This window comes from Tenrec ecaudatus, chromosome 9, assembly GCF_050624435.1.
Source record: "Tenrec ecaudatus isolate mTenEca1 chromosome 9, mTenEca1.hap1, whole genome shotgun sequence".
In the NCBI taxonomy this organism is placed as follows: Eukaryota; Metazoa; Chordata; class Mammalia; order Afrosoricida; family Tenrecidae; genus Tenrec; species Tenrec ecaudatus.
This window is the reverse complement of record NC_134538.1, coordinates 69,678,785-69,703,738: the sequence shown is the minus strand read 5'-3', so window position 1 is coordinate 69,703,738 and position 24,954 is coordinate 69,678,785. Positions and strand designations below refer to the sequence as shown.

At 38.1% G+C, this 24,954-nt stretch overlaps 1 protein-coding gene across 1 annotated transcript in view; it reads left to right on the top strand.

The window, feature by feature from the left end:
• NME8 (NME/NM23 family member 8) overlaps window positions 1–24,954 on the top strand; it is a 56,305-nt gene that overhangs the window by 15,590 nt on the left and 15,761 nt on the right. The window contains exons 7-13 of the mRNA XM_075557320.1: window positions 106–179; window positions 5,151–5,243; window positions 6,495–6,682; window positions 10,965–11,140; window positions 12,888–13,032; window positions 13,636–13,743; window positions 20,347–20,498. Coding sequence (XP_075413435.1) covers window positions 106–179; window positions 5,151–5,243; window positions 6,495–6,682; window positions 10,965–11,140; window positions 12,888–13,032; window positions 13,636–13,743; window positions 20,347–20,498 — 936 coding nt within the window. The remainder of the gene's footprint in view (window positions 1–105; window positions 180–5,150; window positions 5,244–6,494; window positions 6,683–10,964; window positions 11,141–12,887; window positions 13,033–13,635; window positions 13,744–20,346; window positions 20,499–24,954) is intronic.

The following is a 24,954-nucleotide window of genomic DNA, read 5'->3' as shown; positions in this document are numbered from 1 at the left end:
GGATCAAAATTCACCGGGCATTAAAGATTTACCATTCTAATGGCTAAACTGTTCATTATCCTGCATTCCTATCAAGAATATGGAATCCTTCTATCTTTTCCCCAGAGGAACAGTACACTATTGTGATCATCAAACCAGATGCTGTGGCCAGTAGAAAAAATGAAGAAATTAAGATAAAAGTAAGCAATCTTTTTTTTTTTTTTAGTAAGCAATCTTGGGTGGTGGTGGCTTGAATTTTCCCCCCACAATCTGGAAATGAACTTGGATGTCACTGGAGACTCCACGTCCACTGAGCCCAACAGTTAGATCCAAGGGGTAAGGAACCTGGAGAGATTTTCCCCCATGGAGCAATTTTTACTTTGTTTTATTTTATTTTTTTATTTCAGTCCTTTTTTTCCTGTTAAACTCCGCCATTTTTTGCCCCCACCCCAATCCAGCCCTCTCCTCTCCCTTTTCCCACCGCAGTCTCTGGCCTCCCCACAGTCACCAAAGTCCTGTCTTTGGATGTTGAGACCATGTTTCTTCTTCTTGGGTTTTCCTCATTGCAGGGGCCATATTGATCATTGTAAGATTGGGTTTGCTAAGCGTAATGTTCTCCAGTTCTGTCCATGGCTTGTGGTGTCGACAAGAGCTGTTGTTGCCAGCACGTGTTTATCCGCTCCTCTGCAGTTGGGCTTTCCGTTGTTTCTGTTTTTTCTCTTGTGGAAACTGTTGCAATAAACGTAGGTGTACATAAGTCTGCCCGTGTTCCAGTCTTGGTTTCCTTAGAGTTTGTCCTCGGTGGAGAGGTGGCTGGGTCATAAGGGCCTTGGGTTTGCATTTGTGTGAGGACAGGCCGTACTCGCTTGCACAGTGGTGGTGCAATGTTACAGCCCACCAGCCAGTCAAAGCGTTCCCACTTCTCCACAGCCTCTCCGGCATTTGTTATTGTCTGTTTCATTGAATTTTGCCAACAGTGTGGGTGTAAGGGGATATCTCGTTGTTGTTTTCAGCAATGATTTGAATTAATTGCTGGGCTCTGGGTGCCACTAAGTCAATGCTAACTTGTGACAAGGCACGTATATCAGAAAGGAGCTGGCGAATGTTTTGGAAACAGGTTTCCAAGCCTTTCATTCAAGGTGCCCACCTTTCAGTCAGTAACCAATCCCATTAACTATTAAAACCACCCAAACCAAAAGCCAAACGCACTGTCATCAAGCTGATCCGAGCTCATGGTGACCCCATGCAGGGTTTCTGAAACTAAATCTTCACTAGAGCTGATAGCCTCCGCTTTCTGCCTCAGAGTGGCTGATGGATTAGAACCCCCCGTCTTTTGAGTAATAGCATAACCCCTGAGCCATTCTACCAGCAAGGCTCCCCTGCACCACTAAGTAGCTCTTAATTGTCAATTTGGAGACAAGTTTATCATTTAAAGTCAAACGTAACAAAGCGCCAGTGCTAAATAACGTAAACATTTAGAATGTTTTCCATCTGTCTAAATGGCTCCATCTATTCACGCACCTTTATTTAAGAAATCCTGCCAGTCCTCTACCACTATTAGATATAAATTGTAAAAGTTTTGTATTTTATATTATCTTAAATTACATACATTTAATGTTTAATTATTAGCAAAGCAATCCTATTAATAGTTCACTTAGCTTGTTTTTTCTCTGTTGTTACAAATATGTAGATACATGATAGCTTAAGGAAGCACTTAATGTGTTGCCTTGAAGCCAAAGTCTTTTTTTTCAAAGGGAAAATATTATTCTAAGTCAGTTTCTGTAAAGAGGGAGATAGTAACTATTTTAGACTTTGCAGAATATATTGTCTTTGCTGCTTACTTCCAACATAATATCAAGAAACGGGATAGGGAGTGAGTAGTGGGGACCCAAAGCCATTCTGTAGACTATTGGACATCCCCTTACAGTAGGGTCACATGGAGGAGACAGTCAGGGTGCAGTATAGTGCCGATTAAACATATAGCTTTCCTCTAGTTCGTTAATGCTTCCTCCCCGCTCTGCCCATCATGACCCTAATTCTACCTTGCAATAAGGCTAGACCAGAGCATGTAAATGGGTACAGATAAGAGCTGGAAACACAGGGCATCCAGAACAGATAAACAATCCCTTTGGGACCAATATTGAGAGTAGCCATACCAGGAGGGTCAGGGGAGGGAGGGGGGAAGAAAGAGGAAACCAATCACATTAATCTAATTATAACCCTCTCCCAGGGGGCTGGACAACAGAAAAGTGGGTAAAGGGATATATCGGTTAGTGCAAGACATGAAAAAATAACAATAATTTATCAATTATCAAGGGGAAGGGAGGAGAAAAAGGAGGAGTTGATACCAAGGGCTCAAACAGAAAGAAAATGCCTTGAAAATGATGATGGCTACAAATGTGCTTGACACAATGAATGGATGGATGGATTGTGACAAGAGTTGTATGAGCCCCTAATATAATGATTTATTTTTAAAAAAAGCTTCCATAGGCAATATATAAATAAATGGCCCAGTTGCATTCCAATAAAACTTTACTTATAAAAATAGGTGGTGAGTTGTACGTAGTCTGTGGAAGGGCTGTAGATCCCTTGAGAAATTGGTCATGAATTTCACTCTGCACTCCGGGAAAATATTCAACAGAATTTCAACTGTCTTCTTTACGGAAGTGGAAAAACTAATTTTCAACTTTATATGAAAGAAGTCCCCTAAATCTGTATCCTGATCTCAAAATTTATTTTATAGCTAGAGTAATCAAAACAATCTGTCACTGGAATACTAATAGACATCTATATGTATAGGATAGAATTGATAATCCAGAAATAAATCTATACATTTATATTTTAAAAATCAATTGATATTTTGACAAGGTTATTAAAATAAGGAAAGAAGAGTCTTTTCAATAAGTGATGTTGAGAAAATTGGATGCAGAAAGATGAAAGAGGATTGATGCTTTATACAATGTTATACAAATATCAGAATGGACTTAAGACCTAATAATTAAGACTAACACCATAAAATTCTTAAAAGCTAATTCAGAGAGCAGACTGTCCATTCTAACTTCTAACAAAGTCTAATATTTAAAATATAATAACAAAAGCACAAACAGCAAAACATAAAATAAGTAGAACCTCATAACAATTATATACTTTTGGTTATTAAAAGATTTTACAAAAATAAGTGAAGACAAGTTACCCTTTGAGAGAATATTTTCACAAAACATATATCTGATAATAATCTATTAGCTAAATGTGTCTAAAACTTCAACAATCTAACAACAAAACTCAAAAAATGGACAAAGGACTTGGGTAGAAATTTCACCAAAAAAGGTTATTCATGAAAATATATTTATTTTTGCCATCATAGAATGGAAATCAAAATGACAATGAGATACAATTTCTCTCCCACTCTAGTGGCTAAAATTTAAAAATTTGTCTGAAAATAACAAATACTGGTGAGTGTGGTCAGATTGGAACTCTTATTCATTGCTTGTGTGAATGCAAAATGGTTTAGCCTTTCAATTTGGTACAGTTATTGTGGAAAACATGGTGATGGTTCTTTAAAAAACTAAAAGTAGGATGATCATATAACTGAACAATTCTACTAGTAGGAACAAGAGCAATAGATTTGATAATAGCAACACAAAAACCATCTGCACACTGGTGTTCATTGTAGCCTTATTCACAACCATTCAATGTGGAAAAAACTTAAGGCCCCATCAACAGATAAATGGGTAAAAAATGTATAATATATATGAGGGGGCCTAAAAACACTTCTTGATAATTTCTATTGTTTCATAATTCCATTTTTTGAAGTCTATTCATATACCATGGAGTAACACTCAGAGAAATGAAGTCCTGATTTAGGCTACAGTGTAGCTGGAGCTTGGAGACTTTGCTGAGTGAAATATGTCCATAACAAAAGGAAAAATATTGCACCGTTATATAAAAAAGAAAGGAGTGGGCAAATGTGTGAGGAAAAAATTTTTTTATGATCACTAGTTTTGGGAGGAGGAGTAAAAGGCATTGTTTATTGAATATTATGTTTCAATTCACTTGATGTTGATGGTAAAATTGCATTGATTAATGAGAAGAGTTGTGCAACCTACTGGAATAATTGGTGTCAGTAGGTTGTGCATCTGTAACTGGTTGACTTAGTAAAAGTTGTATAATACATATATTTATAACAACAAAAAACAAACAAACAAAATAGATGTGTTTATAACAACAGCAGTAAAAGTGCAGCAGCTGTTGTTATTTATGTTCAACCAAATACCCGATGAGATTTGTTTTCATAGTTTCAGGTTTCAGGGGGTTTACCATTATGGTTTCATGAAACATCTCAGTTAATCCATGCGGAGTGCTTTTATCCTATCTCCTAGTGGGCTATGTCATGTCTGGAATCTTATCAGCTTGCACACAGCCATTTGCGCCACACAGCCAGTCTTTACTCACCTCGAGCAACAGAGGAAGCGGGGGAGTAAGAAACAGGCAGAATCGATGAAAAGGACTCCCAATTACACCTATGAACAAATCTCTCTTTTTCCCTAAGGCCAGAAGTGCTTTGATGAGTGAGTGCTTTGATCTTAGATTCTCGAGAAGAGTTCTGATTATAAGAATAAAAATGCAAGAGAGAATTTAAAATTTCCATGGAATCCAGTCTTCTGGGGTCATTGAGGCTAGACACATCTCAAACTACTACCCTGAGGTGTTATTTAAAAGAAAACATATCTTGTAAATGCAAGATATTCTAGAGTATATGCTATAGTTCTAACAAACTGAGGACTTTAAAAACAAAGAAATTTAAAATAATTTTGAAAATAGTAGTTTAAATGGTGCTTGAAATTTTATGTTTGGGGGAGCGATTCAGAATGTTGTGTTTCTCCTTGGAATCCAGCTGACTTAGTACGATTTAGAGGCTGTCCACATAAAACATAGAAATGTTGTTAAGCCTCTTCCAAAAGCCTTGAAAATCCATGTTCCTGGATGGCATGAAGCAGGTCTTTTTTGTTTATATGTTTTTAAGCAGTTTAAAAAAATTTGTGGATCATGCTGAAGTCTTTACTTGAAAATTATTCAAAGCTGGGAGGTTTGTTAAGCACAGGAAGTAACTGTCTTGTCTTGCATGTGGCCCCACAACACTTCCGGATCTGACCGTAACTCTTCAACTGAAGATTACAGAGGCAGGATTTGTCATAGAAGTAGATGATAGGAGATGGCTCAGCCAAGAATTTGTTAGAGACTTCTACAGCCAAATGGCAGATGAGGTAAGAAAGTTTAAAAAAAAAAAAAAGGTATGTTTTTCAAATACCACAAGCTTTAGATGTCCATTATAGAAAAATCAGTGAGTCTGACCAATCAAATAAATTACAAGTGTCCTTGGTGATGTCAGTAACACGATGATGCTAATGGAAGTTGTCATAGCAACCCCATGGGCAAAACACTGCCTGGTCCTGCCCCGGCCTCATCATTATTTGGTGGGATGATCTCTTTATTTCAAGATGTCCAAGTCTTTCTGGAAATTAATACCCAAGCCTTCCCTATATATTTATGTCCTAGGTTGAAGATTCCTTGTTGTAAGCTGCAGAGAAAAACTTTATCCTTTATCAACTCAAAGGTCTTTGTCACAGCCATTTTCTTTCATTCTTCTTCACTTATGTAATACAGGTAGTAGTGTGTATTGAGAAGTGGACGGACTTAGTACACAAGAAATATAGCTTCTAGAAATGCCTGTCCCATATAGAAGGCTCTTGATGCATATGCTACTTAAATTTAAATGAGTAAGATGAGATAATATCACAAATTCAGTGTCTTAATTACAGGAACTACATTTCAAGTGTTCTCTAGTTGTAACAACATGGCTACCATGTTGTTCAGGCCCAGAAAAGCATGTGCCTAAAAGCTCTATGGGACAGCACTTCCTAGAACTAAATGCATAACTCACAACAATCTCTCTTGACCAGGCCTTCTGGCCAGTTCATTCCAGTTCAATCCTTTGAATTTACATTTCTTCCTCAGATATGCTGAATCACAATCTAGATGATTCTGAATTAGGATTCCCCAGGTGAATCTTAATCTGATTGAGCATATCGGAGGTGATAAGGCAAGTTCACAAACTAGAATAAAACAAGTCAAAGCCCTCATCCTGGCCCTGGCTTCCATACGTGTAACAAGAAAGGATTGGGCCAGCTGTGTCAGCATCTGGGAACTTTTTAGAAACTCAGTTTCTGAGGTCTACTCAAACTGAGTGAGTCAGAACTGGTGAGATCAAGCTTAAGTGATCAGTTTAAAGGGCTGCAGATGACTTGGATGAACAGTTCGAGAACCACGCTGTTAGACTCTCATTATGCTCAATCCTGGCTATATGTGAGCCTTTGACCTTCAAATACTCTGAAGGATAACGTCTTGCCTCGTATCATGAAAGGGTACATTTCATTTGACTCAGATAATACTACTAATTCAGTTCACCCAGCCGAGGAAATGGAAGTCAATCAACAATTTATCTTTCTATTTTGTAGCCTGAATTTGAAGATTACGTCACATTTATGACAACTGCTTTGAGCAATATACTAGTTATTTCTCAAGGGAATCAACAGACTTTCTTTGAAGAGGCTGAAGCAGAGATCCAATCTGAAGAATCAAATGAAGACAGCCCTGAAGTCAAAGAAAGTGTGGCATTTGAGAAGATAAATAAGGAACAGGACAGGTAACTCAAGGCTCAGAAATGTAATGTTTATCATGTGGCATTGAGTAGTGAACTATAAAGCCCAAATCTTGAAATCCGAAATCAAAGTACTTTTATTATGAAGTCCAAATATGTTTTACAGCCAACTGGATAATTTTGTGCATTCAGCAAGGCTGGGGGTTCCCTGAAAATATGTGTGAAGAGGATTAAAGTATGTCCCCTGCTTGGGGGAGCATTTCTAGAGGGAAGCACACTAGTCTGGCATTATAGTCCAGAGCTGGAGGAGTTAATCGGGCTCATTCATAATCTTTCTCATCCCAATCCCACTGTCACCATCCTTGGGCTCTACCCAGCATCGTCTGCAGCTTTACGTAGGACAGTTTAGCAAACAATCAAGGAAAAAAACAAATGCACTGCCATCAAGTCAATTCTGTCTCCTAGTGACGTGATGTGGAGTCTCCCAGGCTGGAAATCTTTACACAAGAAGGCAGTCTCATCTTTCCCCTGTGTTGCTGCCGACAAGTTTGAACTGCCAACTTGTGGTTGTCAGCCAAGTGCTTTATGCACTAAGTGATTTCACTTGTTTTGATCTCTGTTTAATTAACCTCATCAGTGGCCACATCTCGGCATGAGGTTTTGCATCTCTTGTTATGGATGTGGGGCACAGGTGCAATGCACATCCGCCAACATCTTTTAGAACCTAGAACCCCCCCTCCCCTCCAAAAAAGACGATAATTCACATGAGTAATTTACGCATTTCTTTGCTTTTACTCTTTATTGCCACCCTCTTCGCCTACTTCAAAGCATCCTCCCTCTCCAGGGTTTGGTGGGAGTGCAGGGAAGGAAGTTAGCAGAACAGCACGTTGACAGGTGCTACTAGTGTACCCTTTCATAAACATGATGGAATCTCTTGGTGGTGCACATGGCTAAGCACTTGGGTGATTGAAACACACCCAGAAGCACCACAGAAGAAAGTCCTGGCAATCAACTTCTGGAAGATGATTGCCATTGAAGTCTAATAGAGTGCACTTTACTCTTAATTGTGTTAGTTATATTTGACAGCAGCTGGCTCCATGGACATGAACTCTATCCAGGCTGGCAGACTCCCAGGTCTTTGTCAAGTCGGTTATCTTGCAGAGATAAAGGCTCCCAGTTTATGAACCCAGGTGGCATGTGGTGGTGGTTCTTGGGTGTTCTCCCTGCTATTGAAGGCCTATCTCTTCCACTACTTAGTGTCTCAACAAAAGACTGGAGAAAATGATGTAGTGTTTCCTCTGGCAGGGGATTAGTGTATATCTGGAGGAAAGATCTGAGCCCAGGAGACAAGAACCTGAGGCCATACCACAAGCCCTAGGAAGAGATACCACAGACATGTGAGGTCCAAGGGAAAGCTTGACATTGTACTTCACTGGCTGGGCCTTCCTGATCCCAGAAATGGCAAGAGAGAGGGTAATGGTATTACTGAATCTTCTGTCCTTGAAGTTCTCTACCCTAGGCTTTTCCTAGTTGTTCAGAGAAATGACAGTCTGTTGGCTTCTAAAGCACATCACATAGCCTAGAGAAGCACACAGTCACCTGGCCGTCTGTCAACAGGTGTTCCACCACTTAATACTCCAATAACAAGCCTGAAATTCCAATGAGCCAACACAGAAAAATACTACCCATCTATAGGAGCCTAGCACCAGAGAAATATGTGCACAGAAATCAAATACATGTCCAGTGAATGAGAACGGTGAGAAACAGATGGATTTGTAAATGATGATGATGGTACTTGAGATACAAGTTCAGCACACTCACAGCTTGTTTTTTAATTTGAATTATTCAAACTCTGATTGTTGTTGCTAGGGGACATGAGTTGTCTCTGACCCCTAGCAACACTATGCTCAATAGAACAAAACACTGCATGGTCCTGCGCCACCCTCGTAATTGTTCCTATGCCTGAGCCCATTGATGAAGCCACTGTGTCCGTCCATCTCGTTGAGGGACTTCCTCTTTTTCACCGCCCTTCCACTTTAGCAAACATGGTGTCCTTCACCAGAGACTGGTCTCTCCTGACAACGTGTCCAAAGTATGTTAGATGAAGTCTTGCCATTTTTGCCTCTAAGGATCACTCTGGCCGTAGTTCTTCCAATACTCTTCAATGGATGAAATTTGCTTAAGATCATCCAAAATTACGATTACAGTCAGAGATTCAGAAGCGAGTTAGAACCTCAGATAGTCACTTGAGACTTGAATGAATGGTGTGGAAACTCAGATGTGATAAATAGCTCAAAGTATAGACTAAAAATGAGGAGAAGTCAGGATAGAGGCAGTGAGCAACCTGGGGAATGTCACTAACATCTACTGAAAGGATCCCAGGAGGACCAGTGGTTTTAGAGACTGATGAGGGCATTTCTACTCCATTCTGAGAGTAGAATCCACTCGGCAATGAGTTCTGAGTTTTGGAGAAAGACTAGATAATGTTAAAAACAAACACTGAACTCAATTGAAGACCACGAAAGCAATAATGGATTTAGACGAGAATCCTCAAAGCCTACTAAAACCAGATGTAAAAATATTTACACCATTTCAAATAATGTTAGTGTCACCCATATTGGGGGGACTGGACATTTTGTACCTTCTACAACATCACATATGTAATATCCCTATCAACAATTCACTATTTTCATCTCATCTTGAGGAGACAATTGGGTACATCCCAGAGGAAGTAAATACTCACTGCCAGCGAGTGAAGTTCAACTCACAGGTAGCCTAGAAGACAAAATTCAACTTCTCTTGTGGGTTTCCAAAACTGTAACTCTTCATGGAAATAGAAAGCCTCATATTTCGTTCATGGGGCAGCTAGTGGCTTCAAACTTGTGACCTTGTGGTTGGTAGTAGCACAATGTGTAACCCACTAAGTCACCAGGGCTCCTATCCCAGGTGAAGGACACTACAAAATATCTGGCTTAGTGCCCGCAAAGATACCAGTAGCATGAAAGAAAAAGAACAAAACTGAGATTAAAGGAAGCAAAGACATAGGAGAGCTGAGTGCAGGGTGTGATCCTGGATTAAGAGTTCAAAAATAGAAAGTTATTAGACAGAATTTGTGAAATTGGTGATATTTGAATATGAATGGTTTTAGAGACAGTTTATACCCATCTGAAATTTTCTGAACTGCTTGCATTTAAGGGTGAATGGCTAAAATGACTCCAATTTAATCTCAAATAGTTTTGTTCTCCAACACACACACACACACACAGAAGAGAGAAAAGAGCAGCGACAGAGAGAATGGGAAAAATGACAAAATGTAAACAGTTGACTGTTGGGAGTCCATTGTCTAGGTTTTGCAGCTTTTGGATCAATTACAAGTTTTTCAAAAATAAAATTTTTAAAACATGTTCTCATCTATACTACGTTTGCAAGAAACACAGAAAGTAAAATGAAAATAAAGAGATATCAGGAAACCAAATACCCAAAGATCATAGAAATACTAGACTAGAAAGTTAAGAATTAAACCTGATGAAGACGAACACAATGAAACAAGATGTAGTAATTTAATCTAAGTATAATTGAGAATACATAAAGTTGTATTTAAAAATAAGGAGAAATTTGGGAGGCATATCTACATACTGCTAGTACATGGGCATAAAAGCATATAGTAATGAAAGGTTTGCATTTCATAAACTGCATTTAATTAATGATGTGTAATATATGCTATACAAATATAGATACAATCTTAAGACTTTAAAATAAAAAGGGCACTTCTCTGTACATGGGACAGCTGTAAAAAATGGATGATTACTATGTTCACAAAGCAAATCTTATCAAGGCTTTTTTTTAAAGAAAAAAAGTTATTCTAATATTTACTAATCAGAATCCAATAAAATTTGAAATAAGTAATTTTTAGAGATTTGAAAATATTTAATGGGTTTGTACAACTCAAAATAACTCTTGGTTCAAAGAAACAAAATAATAAAAAAATTAAACTATTTATGAAGCCCCCCAAAAAAGAAACAAAGATATTTAATTTCAAATAAAAACTTTAAATCAAAATTTTTCTTTATTTAGTCTCTCAGAAAGTAAAAAATTGGTGATGCTATTTGTAATTAATATTTATATAAATTGATTCAATTAAATGTGTTGAATTAAATACCATATTCTCCAACATGATAAATATATACAAGTTGACTTGAAATTCACATTTTGCTTATTTCTTTTAATCTCCAACTTATTTATTAATTAATATGTTTTAAGTTTCATTAGTTTTGTTTATTAAACTTCAGGTTATAATAATCTTACATTATATTTTGAATTTTGACAGTTTAAAAGAATATTTGGAAAAACAACAAATATCTGAATTTTGTGATGTTGAATATGATTTAATTAATGTTCACAAGGCTATCAATACCTTATTTCCTGATTTTAAAAAAATGAAAAACATGAAATTGGAAAGGATACTAGCATTAATTAGACCAGACCTCTTTAGAGAAAATAAAGGTAAGAAAGCATAAGTCAATTATTTTGTATATGCAATTTAAATTAATGCTAGTTTAAATACATTAAATGGGATTTTTCAAAAATGGAAAACAAATGGCCTGAAATAATTTAGTGAATGTGAATTTACCAGTTTCTTAGTACAACGGAAAAGCATATGTGTGGTTAAAAGATTTTTACAAAACATTTTCTAGCCTGTGAATTTATTAGGTAGATATTAACATTAGAGGAATTATTTTATAATATTGAAAATTAGAAGCAGAGAAAGATGGGGCCTTCTGCCCCCAAGTCCTGGTAGTGCAGGGGTTACAGTTTGGGCGACAGCAAGGTCCATAGTTTGAAACCAGCAACCTCTCTGCGGGGACAGCCAGGGCTTTCTCCCCTACTGACGAGTTACCGTCTAGACGCCTAGAGAGCAGTTGTCCCTTGTCTTACAGGGTCCCTGTGAGCCACAGTGACGTTTGCTATTTTGAGAGAGTGACAACCTTGAAACCTCACAGGAGCAGTTATCAGTAACACCCCTCCCAAATTGATTGTTTTTTATGTTTAGCAGATTTTTATTTCTTTTCCCTAGCTCGAACCCAGCCCGTTCTAATTTCTGATACTTCTGTTGTAATGTGTTTTGAGGTTTTAATCCACAGATGGCTGTCAGTTTGGGAATGCATTTTAACTTGATAAGGTTTGACACTTTTCATTTTGTTTGTGGACAGATTTCCAACAGACGCCTTTGGATGCCTTCATGTTTTCCACAGTCCTCAAAAGTCTCACTTTCCACCATTTAACTGCAAAATTAGAGTCCATCTTTGAGTTATCTGAAGATAATTAAACACATGCTTCAAAAGAATGTACTTTGTTTTTCGCTCTCTTTGCCATGATGTATCTATTTTCTTTATAGAAAGAAAGCTTGTGTGACAGTGTAGACGTGGTTAAATGAGCCTCACCCTCAAACTTGGAGACTTTGTCCAAAAGCAGAAAGCAGAGGTGCTTGGGGGCAGAGGCGTTCTCCCCCAAAACCTCTCCCAGAAGCACCCTCAGCACCTTTCTTAGAGCTCATTGACTCCATCTGGCCAACACTGCCACACTGTCCAAGAGGGATGATGGGAAGGGAATCTTGGATTGTCTGGCCTCCTATAATGGGAAGCAGGCAAGAGAGGAAAGGTTTGAAAACTTTGCGGAAGGTCTTTTGCATATTTAACCAATTCATATCTCCTCAAGGAAGGCCAAGAGAATAAAGCATATTAAATATACAAGTTTATGTATAAAACTTGCATAATTGTGTAGATTGGTATTTTGGTTACTCGAAATCCTACTAGTGCAGTAATTAATGTTCTTGACTGCTAATTAAAACAGCAGTTCAAACTCACTAGCTGCTCCACGGGAGAAAGATGCGGCAGTTTGGTTTGGGGAAGATTCACAGCTTCGGAAACTTGCTGGGAGCAATTGAAGGAGATCTTGTCATTATGAGTCAGAATGTACTCAGTGGCAGTGGATTTGGTTTGGGTTTAGCAAATATCATCTTCAGGTATACAGGTGTGAGTATACACAAAAAATAATTCTATGTGATGAAAACTTTAAAATAACATTAGAATTGGAAATGCTAACAAGTATTGTTTACCTTAACTTGAAACCAGCTATTTTTACATTTAAATGAGGACAAGAATATATTACGTTCATGATAATAGATTATAGACTGTAAATGTAGCCAATAACTTATAAGTTTGCATTTTACGGTGGGACTTTTTCTATTTAGACAATGTCTTGGAAACTATTGAAAATGAAGGCTTTAAAATGCTAATGGAAAGAGAAATAGTATTATCAACCGAAGAAGCACAAACCCTCTGCAAGGAATGCGAAAATGAAGACTACTATGAGGCGCTGATAACAAACATGACCAGGTGAAGTGGAGATCAGGTCTTTAACGGGGACTTTTCTGTTTAGCTTCTCACATCTGTGGACATGTCCTGGGTTTAGTTCTCTACCAAGCCCAATCCCATCCTGCTTCTCTGCTCAAATGTCTGGCTTGTGTAGTACTCCTGGATTGGCACTGGGACAGTGGGAAGACCCTACATGAAGTAAGCGGAGCCCAGTTGTACTGAATGGGAGAGATCCAGGCTCTGCTGCATTATAAAATCTGAGCAGAGAACTGAGGGACTTTGATGTTTCTAAAGTTTCTGGTGCTTCCAGAAGAATCCCTGCAATAGCAGCTGAATCAGAAATCCAGCAAGGACGAATCAATCAATCAACAGGAGCAAGGGAACAACGTAGAAGCCACTTACCAAACACAATGTCCCTCACTTGGCTTTCTTCCCTGACTGCCATCCTTCTACAAATACATCCTTACAATGATACCAGTAGAAGTTCATTGAGACACCTAAACGAAGGGATTATTTTTATATACTTTAAGCTACTTAGCAAAACAATGTGTATTAACTCTATATCATTAGTACGGAATCATATTTCCATGAACTTTTTGTTGTAATTTTTCCCTCTTTGAACAGTGATACATCTCTAGCCCTTGTTTTACTCAGAGACAACGGCTTGAAACACTGGAAAGATTTACTTGGACCAAAGTTGGTTGAAGAAGCCATAGAACAAGCTCCAGAGAGGTAGGATGGATACTCTATATCCCCCATTCTATCCGTGGGCTTGATTTACGTTTATGTTGGGGGTATGGACTGTAGCATGTACATTTTGTTAATGGATCTTTTTAGGGAAGGAGTGGACTGCTTATGACTAGATACTGTGCCCAATGTCAATGTAAATAATGCAAGGTCTTAAAAAAAAAGATGGTGGGATGCTTGGTTTGGGGCTCGAATGGATGTGAAGGTTATTCTTGTGAAGAGCCATCGAGTCATTACCAGTTCATGATAAAGCAAAGTACAACAGAAGGAAACAATGCCCCACTCTGCTCTCCTCACAATCCTGTGTTGAGTCCAGTGTTGCAACACCGGCATCGATCCACTCATTGAGGGCCTTCTCTTCCTTGCTGACCTCCTACTGGACCAAGCATAATGTCCTTTTTCTAGTGACCCCCTGATGTCAGTAATATTTTATAAAAATAATGAAGTTTTACACACAAACATTATAGGTAATCATTTTGAGGTCACCTATTGGGACAGTGCACCCCTGTGTGATCCACACCCCTCAGGCACCACTAGTAATGCCACTGTTGTCCAGTACCATCTGTATCACCCTTGCCTCTTCTGACAAAGTGAAGCTGGAGGCTCTTCTTGCTGATGCACTGATGTATGCCAAAGGTTCCCGAGTATTGGATCCAGTGTTAATGACTTGGTGTCTTTGGGGTTAAGTGCCTTCAAGTTGTTTGCCACTGATATCGATCCCATATACGACAGAATGAAGCTCTGCTCAGTTTTTTGCCATCCTCAAAATTGTTCTTGTGTTTGAGTCCATTGTTTCAGCCACTGAGCTAATTAAAGTTTATTGTGCCGACCTGACTGATAAACGCATATGCGGTTAATTGGAGAGATAAATGGCTCGGTGAGCCTCACATTTCTAGTTACCGGGTCTCTTGCTTTGTGATGGCCGGACCAGGGTGCGGCTGCCTTAGCCAGTTCCTGCTTCAGCTTGCAAGGCTCACTTCCTGCAAGTCATCCCTGAGGAGAAGCCACATGGACCTACCCCGATGCAGCCCTGGGTGCTGGAGCAGCTGTGTGGCGACCCCTGCCAGCACTGAGATGCTTACACGCTCACTGATTCAGCTTTCCTCCTGCAGTCGGCATCATTGTATGTGTTTGGTGAGATGGAGGAGGGCTTTGTGGATTGGTGATGGACATATGAGCTAATGTTGAACTTGTGGGCTTGGGCAGCACTGGGTTGGGATGATTTCTTGATGTGCACTTACCCTTTATATAAAACTCTCTCTTATACCTGAGTGTCTGTGGATTTGTTTCTCTAAAGTACCCAGACTAACACAGCCACTGTGTCAACCCATCGTGTTAAGGGTCTTCCTCTCTCTTTTGCTGCCCCTTTACTTTATCAAAAATGACTTCAGGGACTTGTTGGTCTCTCCTGACCACATGTCCAAAGTGAAGTGAAGTGAAGTCTCACTGTCCTTGCTCTGGGAGCATCCAGGCTGTACTTCTGCCTGCACAGGGTGGCTTGTTCTTTTGGAACGTCTCCTTATGTTCAATATCCTTTGCCAGCACAGTAACTAAATGCATCAATTCTGTTTTCGTTTCCTTTTTCAATGTCTAGCTTTCGCATGCATATGAGACAACGGAAAATTCCTGGATTAGGTCAGGCAAACATGATTCTGAGAACAACACCCTTGCTTTCAACACTGTCAAGCGATTTTGTGCAGCAGATTTACCCAAAGCAATGCATAATTTGATCTCTTGCCTGCTGCTTCCATGAGCATTGATTGTGGTTTCGAGCAAGGCGTAATCATTGATAACTTCAATTTTTTCCTATTTGTCATGCTGTTACCTATTGGCTCAGTTGTGGATATTTTGCTCTTCTTTACTTTGAGTCTTTATCCACAATGCAGCCTGTCATTCTTGCTCTTGATCAGCAAGTGCTTCAAGTCCTCCTCACTCTCAGCAAGCAAGAATGTGTCATCTGCATCTCACAGGTTGTTAATACACCTATATCCAGTCCTGATGACACATTCTTCTTCATATAAGCCAGCTTCTCTCATTATTTCCTCAGCACACAGATTGAATAAGTATGGTGAGAGGATACAGCCCTGATGCACACCTTCCCAGAGTTAAACCATGTGATAGTCCTTGGTGCCGTTTGCACAACCCCCTCTTGATCCATGTTCAGGTTCCACATGAACACAATGAAGAGTCTGGAACTGCCATTATTCTTAAAGTTATCTATAGTTCCATAATTTGTTATGGTACGCACAGTGGAATGCCTTGGCATAGTCAATATATCAGAGGAAAACATCTTTGTGATAGTCTGTCCTGTCAGCCATGCCATGAGCCACCTGACTTCAGTAATGACATCCCTTATTCCACATGCTCTTCTGAATCAGGTCTGGACTTCTGGCAGCTCCCTGTCCATGTACTGTTGCAACCATTGTTGGATGATCTTCAGAAAAATTTTACTAACATAATATTAATGATATTATTTTGTAATAGTGCATGCTACAGTGTTACAGTTCTTTGAATGGGCACAAATGTGGACCTCTTCCAGTCAGTTAGTCAAGTGGCTCTCTTCCACATTTCTTGGCATTGACAGGTTAGTGCTTCCAATGCTTCATCCACTTGTGATATATTTCTATTATTATTCCCTCAATTTTTGCATCTGTGCTTTTCATGATTGCCTTCAGTGGACTTCTATTAAGACCACGGGGACTTGATCATATGCTACCTCTTGGAATGGCTGAATGTCAATTTGTTCTTTCACAACTAGTGACTCTGTGCATTCTTTTTATTTTCTTTATATGTGTGCTATATCATTAGCTATTTTGACCACAGAATCATTCAGTATTACTACTCAAGGCTTGAAATGTTTTCTTTAGTTCTTTCAGTTTAAGATATGCTGCGTGTGTGCTTTTTTTTTTAGTTTTCCAGCTCTAGGTCACTGCACATTTAATATGTCACTTTGTCTTCTCAAGCTGCCCTTCGAAATTTCTTCACCTCTTTGACTTCACCATTTCTTCCATTTTCTTAGCTACTCCACGATTCAGAACAACTTTCAGAGTACCTTCTGGTATCAATTTTGTCTTTTCTTTCTGTCTGTCTTTTTGATGATGTTTTGTTTTCTTCGTGCATGATGTCATCTAACAACTCATCAGAGCTTCTGCCACTAGCATTCAGTCTGTCAAATCTGCTCTCGAGAGGCTTTCAAATTCTGTAGGACAGCCTCAAGGTTGTATTTGTGCTCTCGTGAACTTGTTTTCATTTTCATCAGCTTCAACCTGAGTTTACATACGAGCTTGATCTGTTAAGCAGTCGGCCAGTTGGTGGCACTTGGCTTGGTTCTAGCTGCAGACATAGAGCTTATCCATCATCTCTTCCCACGGTCGTCTTTTTCCCCCCGTTTATTCTATCTGAAAAAATTCACCTGTATAGTCACCTATTGTGTTGTTTAAAAAAGATATTTGAGATGAGGAAGTCACCGGTCTTCCACAATTCTATCATGGAATCTCCTGCTTCTTTTCCATCACCAAGATCACATGTTCCAACAGCATTTCAATCACCAATAGTTACCAACCCATCTACATTGTATGTTTGATCAATTTTAGACTGTAGACCTTGGTTGATTTGCTCAATTTGTGTATCACTGGCTTTAATGGTTGGTGCAAACATTTGAATAATAATTGCATTGACTGAATTTCCTTTTATGCAGAAAGATAGTATCCTATTACAGACACCATTAGACTCCAAGATAAATCTTAAAATGTCCTCTTTGACAATGAATGCAAAATCATCGTTCTTGAATGTGTCATTCGCAGCAGAGTAAATCATATGATTTTCAGATTCAAATGGGCATTGCAAGTCCACTTCAGCTCACTGATATCGATCTTTATGTTTCCATTTCATTGTTGTAGATTTCTGATTTTCCCAACAGAATAATCAAATTATAAAACATCACTATTATGCATGCAAGCAAATTTTTGCATGCAAGTAAAATTGTGCTGAAGATGACCCAACAATGGTGTAGCAATACATTGCCAGAGAGTTGCCAGAGATTTGGGCTAGATTTAAAAGAGGACATGGAACAAGCGATATTACTACAGATGTCAGATGAATCTTAGATGAAAGCAGAGAATAGTACAGATATTGACCCATGTTTTACTGATTGTGCCAAGGCATTCAACTATGCGGATCATAACATACTACAGATAGACTTGATAAGAAGGAGAATTCCAGAACTCTTCATTGTGTTCATGCGGAACTTGTACGTGGATCAAGAGGGAGTTATACAAACAGAACAAGGGCTTAACATCCGGAAAATGTACATCTGGGTTGTAGCCTCTTAACATATTTATTAAATCTGTATGTTGAGGAAATAATCAGAGAAACTGGATTATATGAAGAAGAGTGTAACCCCAGGATTGGAGATAGATTTATTAACAACCTGTGATATACAGATTACAAAACCTATTTTTGCTGAAGGTGAGGAGGACTTGATGCACTTGCTGATAAAAATAAAAAATTTCAGCCTTCATTATGGATTAGCTTTCAATGGAAAGAAGAGTAACATCTTCACAACTGGACCAATAGCCAATGTCATGACAAATGGAGAAAAGATTACAGTTGTCAAGGATATAGTCTTGCTTGGATCCACAAACAATGATTTTGGAAGCAGCAGTCAAGAGATCAAAATACTTGGTGCACTGGATAATTCTACCGAACAAGATATCTTTAAAGTGTTCGAAAGCAAAGATAGTAATTTGAATACTAAAGTAACATCTCCCCCAAGCCATGGCATTTTCCATTGCCTCATGTACATGTGAAATTTGGACATTGAATAAAGAAGACTGAAGAAGAATGGATACATTTGAATTGTGATGGTGAAGAATATTGAAAGTACCATGGACTGCCAAAAGAACAAACAAATCTGCCTTGGGAGAAGTACTTCCAGAGCGCTCCTTAGAGAGCAAGGATATTGTGTCTTACATGCTTTAGACATGTTGTCAGGACGTTATGCTCAGTAAAGCCGGGGTGCAAAGGAAGAGTGGACGGCCCTCAAGCAGATGGACTGACGTAGTGGCTGCAATAATGGGCTCAAGTGTTAGAACAATTTTGAGACAGAACAGGACTGGGCAATGTTTTGCTGTGTTGTGTGTTGGGTCGCTTTTGGTCAGAAGGAGCTCAACAGCACCTAACAACAACAATAATTTTCCTATATTAAGTCTTCCGTGATATTTTGAGTGCTTTTCATCCAGAGGGGCTCATTTTTCTGGCATTATCTCTGACAATGTTCTGCTTCTAGTTATTAGGACTTCAATATCTGACCATGTTTTGCTATTGTCTATAGTTTTTAGATGGCTAATTTCTCCGAAATTTCTTGGGGTATAGTTAAATATGAAAGACTTAAGGGTGAAAGAAAGGGAAGAATACTTATTGAAAGCTTAACTTGAGTCATATATTTCTGATGAAGTTTTGATAATCACCTTTGAAAAAAAATATTTTTTAAATTTATATTTGAAAGAAAGAAAATCCATTGCTGTCCAACTCATAGGGATCCTAGAGGTATAGAACAGACGGAGTGGAGCTGCTCCTGGGATTCCCATGGCTATAACCTCTGCCAAAGCAGACCGTTGTATCTTCCTTCTGCAGTCAGATTGGTAGATTGGAACCAGTGGCGCCTTGGTTAGCAATCAAGCACACCACTAGGGCTCCTTTTGGGGACAGCTAAAGAGGACATAGAAGTTACATAATCACTCCATATCATAGAGTGAAGAAGTAGTGCGAGCATCATTAGATTTTCTCCTTATGTAGATCATTAATTTCTTCTTTTTAGACATGTTTATTGATGTAGACCTCACATATCATACAATTTAAAAGTTCAATCATATTAAAAAGCATCAGGAAATCATGACCAAGTCAATTTTAGAATATTTTCTTTTTTCTTTTACTCATTGTTATTATCTCCCCTACTCCCACCACCCTCCCTTCCATAACCTTAAGGAACTACTAATCCAGTTGCTGTCTTTATATATATACTTATTCTAGATTTCAGACACAGAAAAATATATAACAAAACAGAAAAACAAAACCCCCAAAGCAACAATAACAAAATAAAACTGAGTAAAACTTCAGTCAGGAAGAAATCAGAAGATATTAAAACCCAGAACAAATTTAAAATGGGCCCAAAACAGATAAAATGATAAGGTTTTACATTTTAACCATGCTACATCTGCAGTAATCCATTTCCCATCATCCTCTATGGTAGCACGGTTTTTTACATCCTTGGTTTATTGTCAGAGGTGATTCACTGGAACATTAATCCAAGTGGGGACCTTGAACATCGATTTGGGGCATTCACTGTCATCCACAGCCTTCTCTAAACCATATGTTCAGAACTTAAGCTCTAGTCCGTCTGTATTGTATTTTATATTTGCAATCCTTGGAGAGTGCAGGTTGGTGGACCTTTTCCATGTGTACTTAGCTGACACCTCACTTTGATGGATACTGTCTTTAGACCAGCCTTCAAGACCTCAGGTGCTATTTTGTTAGCCTTTTATTGTTTGTTATAATAGCATTTTTTAACTTGACTTTTTCCCCTCAAAGTTTATGTGCAAGATTTGCAAAAGAAAGCTTGCCTATCAACCAATTGTATGGAAGTGACTCATTGGAAGTTGCTGAAAAGGAAATACAGTATTTTTTTCCTCCCCAGAACACTTTTGCAATGATTAAACCTCATGTAGACTATGAAAAGAAAGGTAAGTATGGAAAAATAAAAGCCAATGTAGACATTTATTTTTCTGCAAATATGTTTGAAATTTTACAAATTATAGAAGTTCAGAGAATAATTGCTAACTTTTGCCATAAGAGCTCCTTCTTTCTCTCCTCTGTCTCTTCTCACTCCGCTGCCACCATCCAGCTCACTAATCTTCCTTTATTCAGAATTGGTTACTAAATTTTGTTGAAGTATTTTTCAGACTGGATAAAGATTATATTTTGTTTGATTACTTCCTTCTATGGATATATGTAATGGGATCACAAATCCTAAAATTTGTTACTGTTATTTCTATCTTACACTGTCCATTGTCTCCCTTCACCCACATTTCTGTTATTTGTCCTCTTGGGGAGGACCATATATCTAATATTGTGATGGGTTCCCCTTTCTCCCCCTTCCCCCTCCCCTCCCACCTCCTACCCTCTTGATATCGCTACTCCCATTACTGTTCCTAAATCCCACATGTTCAGAGGTCTTATCTATACCAATATGTGTTTTCCATTCTAGCCAGATTTGTAAGTTAGAACTGGGTCATGGTAGTGGGATGGAGGAAGTATTCAGGAACTAGAGGAGTGATGTGTGATTCATTGGTGCTTTACTAAATTTTGTTTGAATCATCCCTTCCATGTATCACTTCTGTGTGGAGGGTGGGGTGGGGGGAATATTTAATTGTCTGCAGGTGGGCTTTGGGTCTCCATTCCATTCCCCCTCTTTTGCATTGATATAACTATTTGCTTTGGATCTTGTGATACCCAATGCCTGATCCTGTTGATATCTCATGATCACACAGGCTGAGAAGCTTCTTCTATATGGTCTTACTTTCATCCCTGTTAGATAGACACTTGTTTTACTTTAAGCTTTTAAGACCCCAGACACTATATCTTTTGATAGCTGGAGCACCATGCACTCTCTTCACCACATTTGCTTATACACCCATTTTGTCTTCACCGATCCTATCAGGAAGGTGAAATTAAAAGACTGCCAGGTTATCAGAACAAAGTGTTCTTATGTTAAGGGAGGCCTTGAGTAGAAGCCCAAAGTCTGTCTGCCATCTTAATACTTACCATATAAATATATGTACATTGGCCTCTATCCCTTTCATTATAAATTAATATATTTACATATATACATGCCTATAGCAATACCTCCATAAATAGCTTTTGCCTCCTATTTCTTTCCTCCATTTCCTTTCACCTTCCTCCTGTCTCACTATCATACTCACCCTCCATTTGGCTTTCAACATTTCCTCTCAGATATATTGCTCTTGATCAAGCCCTCCACCCCCCTTGGCATTACACACCATCCTCACCATCAATTTTAGTTCTCTTGTTGTTCCTTTATCTCTGAGTTTGTTGGTTCCCTACTCTCACTCCTCTTTTCCCATGTCCCCCTGGGACAACCAGTCCCATATTTTTTTCCTCATAATTGTTCATCCTGTCTATTTTGTATATATAGACACACAGTGAAAGAAAAAGAAATTTTAAACATAATAAAACAAACAAAACAAACCGGAACAAGAGAGGGAAAAAAATCACTAATAGATAGTTCCAGGTCTGTCTGCTGACCCTTTTCGATCAAGTCTGATGAGGTGCCATGCCCTGTCTCCCTAGTCAGAAATCTATTTTCAGGATTCCTTGGGGACTTGGTTACTTTTCCTAGGAGATATCTTTTAAAACTGTAGACACCATGGGAAACAGCTTCCTTCCCTCTGAATATCTTTGGAACTTTAATTTACTCATCTAGCTCCAAAATGTAACTTGAGAAAATTCTATTACTACTCTGGATAAGATAACCAGCAATTATAAATATCATCCAATTACCAGGTGAATTTTAAATTAACTATGAATGACAAATGTTGTAGAAAATTCAATTACCTTAAGACATGTGTTGGATTGTATTTGTTTAGTGTAATAAAAGGTGATGTTTCTTTCAGCTTTTGCAAAATTGTTAGCATATTGCCTGCAGTATGCACCATATTTTGGCTTACTATTTGCTTAATAATAAAACTAGTTTCTTTGTCATTTACTTCTGTGCAGAAGTTGTCTAGATTTCCTGTATATTTTGTTTTGTTATTTCCCCAAGGTACATTAATATGAAAAAAATACATTAATGATTTTTCTCATATTCAGCTATTCTTGAATTCGATCTAAACACCATTTAGTTTAGACATACGTTTATTTGTTTGTTTGTTTATTTATCTAGCTATCATTTATTTATTTATTTTTGCCGAGACTTTAAAAGTGAGCTATACTTATAGTTTTCATCTTTTGTGCAATTCTACCAGGTTTATATAATATCATGAAATATCATTAAAATGCAAATGTCTTATTTTTCAATATTCTCAAAGAATTTAAGCAGAATTGAGCTTGATATTTGATAGTTCAGTAGAATTTTTCTGTAAAAACATATGAATTGCTGCTTCTTTTACTTTTAACTGATTAATTTATTTTCTACTCCTCTATCTTTCATTTTTCCCTCTACCATGGTCCCCTTGTAACTATTAAAGCCTGCTTCTTTGGGTGTGAAAATCACTTCTTTTGATTTTTTAAAAAGAATAGTCTCATACAGTATTTGTCTTTATTCAATTACACAGTGGTTTTAAAATAAATGTTATTCAATTTCAATGTTTTGATTTTTTTTCCTTTCTGTTTGTACTATTGGTTGGTAATTTTATTGCATTTGGGATCTGAAAAGATAGCTTGTAGTATCTTATTGTTTTTAAATTGGTTGACACTAAACTTACTTTGTGGACTAACATAATTTATTCTAGATTATATTCCATGTACACTGCAAAAGAATGTATATTGTGTTGCTGTTGGTGAAGTGTTTTAGATGTCTGTCTGAGAAATCAGGCTGGTTGATTGTGTTGTTTAGTTCTTCTGTACCTTTGTTCATTTCTATCCCAGTCAATCTGTCTCCTAATATTACTGCAAAACTTTCTATTTGCCTCTTCACCTCTATAAGAGGGGAGTTAATATACTTTGAGAATCTTTCATTGAGTGCATAGATTTTTATTTTGGTAATATATTCATGTTCAGTTGTGGCTTTAATCTTTATCCAATAGCTTTTTCATTTCTTGTGACAGCTTTTACTTTGATGTCAATTTTGTCGGAAATTAATGTTGTTAGTCCTACATTTTAAAAACCACTCTTTGCACTCACTGCCATCAATTCAATCTGACTCATAGTGACCATGAAAGGCAGGGCAGAACTACCCTTGTGGGTTTCTGAAACTAACCCTTGACGGCAGCAGAAAGTCTCATCTTTTTCCTGTGGAGCGACTGGTGGTTTTGAATTGCTGACTTCAGTTAGCAATGCAACACATAACTGGTTTTTTTCCCCCCATTCTCTGATTTTTGCTTGCTTTTGTCTTTGTGTCTAAGATGTGTTTCTTTTAAGCAGCATATTAATGATTCCTGCTTTGCTATCCATTCTACTAGTCACTGTCTCTTAAGTGGTGACTTTAATCCATTTGCACTCAATGTTGTTATTTATAGATATGACTTTATTGCTGCAGTTTTTGGCAGTGTTGCTTTCTTTGTTCATAAATTTCTATTAGTGGGTTATTTTGTCTTTTTTTCTTTGCTTTTTGGGGGGGTTTAGTTTATGATTTAGTAGGCTTTCTGGTCTTCCTATGTGTTAGGCTGAGTTGACTAGATAAACAAATCTAGAGACACTCATATATGTATAACAAAGAGCTTTATATCAAGGAATAATTAGATATCAAACAAATATCCCATCCCAGTCCAGATCAAGTCGATAAGTCTTATACTAGTCCATAAATCCCTCTTCAGACTCATGAAACCGCACAACGATGCAGAATGCAGGAACATCACCAGCCAGTGGGTGCCATGGCCCAAAGATCCAATGGCAGTGGCTCTGGCAGCTCCCTGAGTGACTTGATAACAACGAGGTGAAGACAGGGAGAGAGAGGAGGTTCTCAGGATCCAGGCCACACCCACAAGAGGCACCATCTAGCTGTGACTTGATTGACAGGTTAGACTCCACCTATATCTTCTTATAGGTGCCAGATTAGTCCCAAGACATAACTATCACATCCTCATTTTAATTTAATTGAAGTTTTACCATTTTCTCTGAGGTTTATTTGTTTTTATTTTTTCCAAGTTTAAGGCAGTTCTTTTATCTCTTTTGAACTATGCAACTTCTTCTCTATTTAAGTGTATTTTATCTTCTATTACTGTATTGTTTTATTCATTGTAGGATGTTACTTCTAGTTCCCTATTTTTAATCTTATAAATGTGTTTTACTTTGTGTATTATTTGAGTGGTGGTTTTTTTCCCCCTCAATGGTGGTCCATATGTTAACCTTTAGTTGCTGTCTGTTGTTGGTTCTTTGTCCAAAGAATACCTTTAGGACTTTTTGTAAACTTGGTCTTGTTTTTATAAACGTCTTAGTTGGCAATTCCCTTTTACTTCAAGG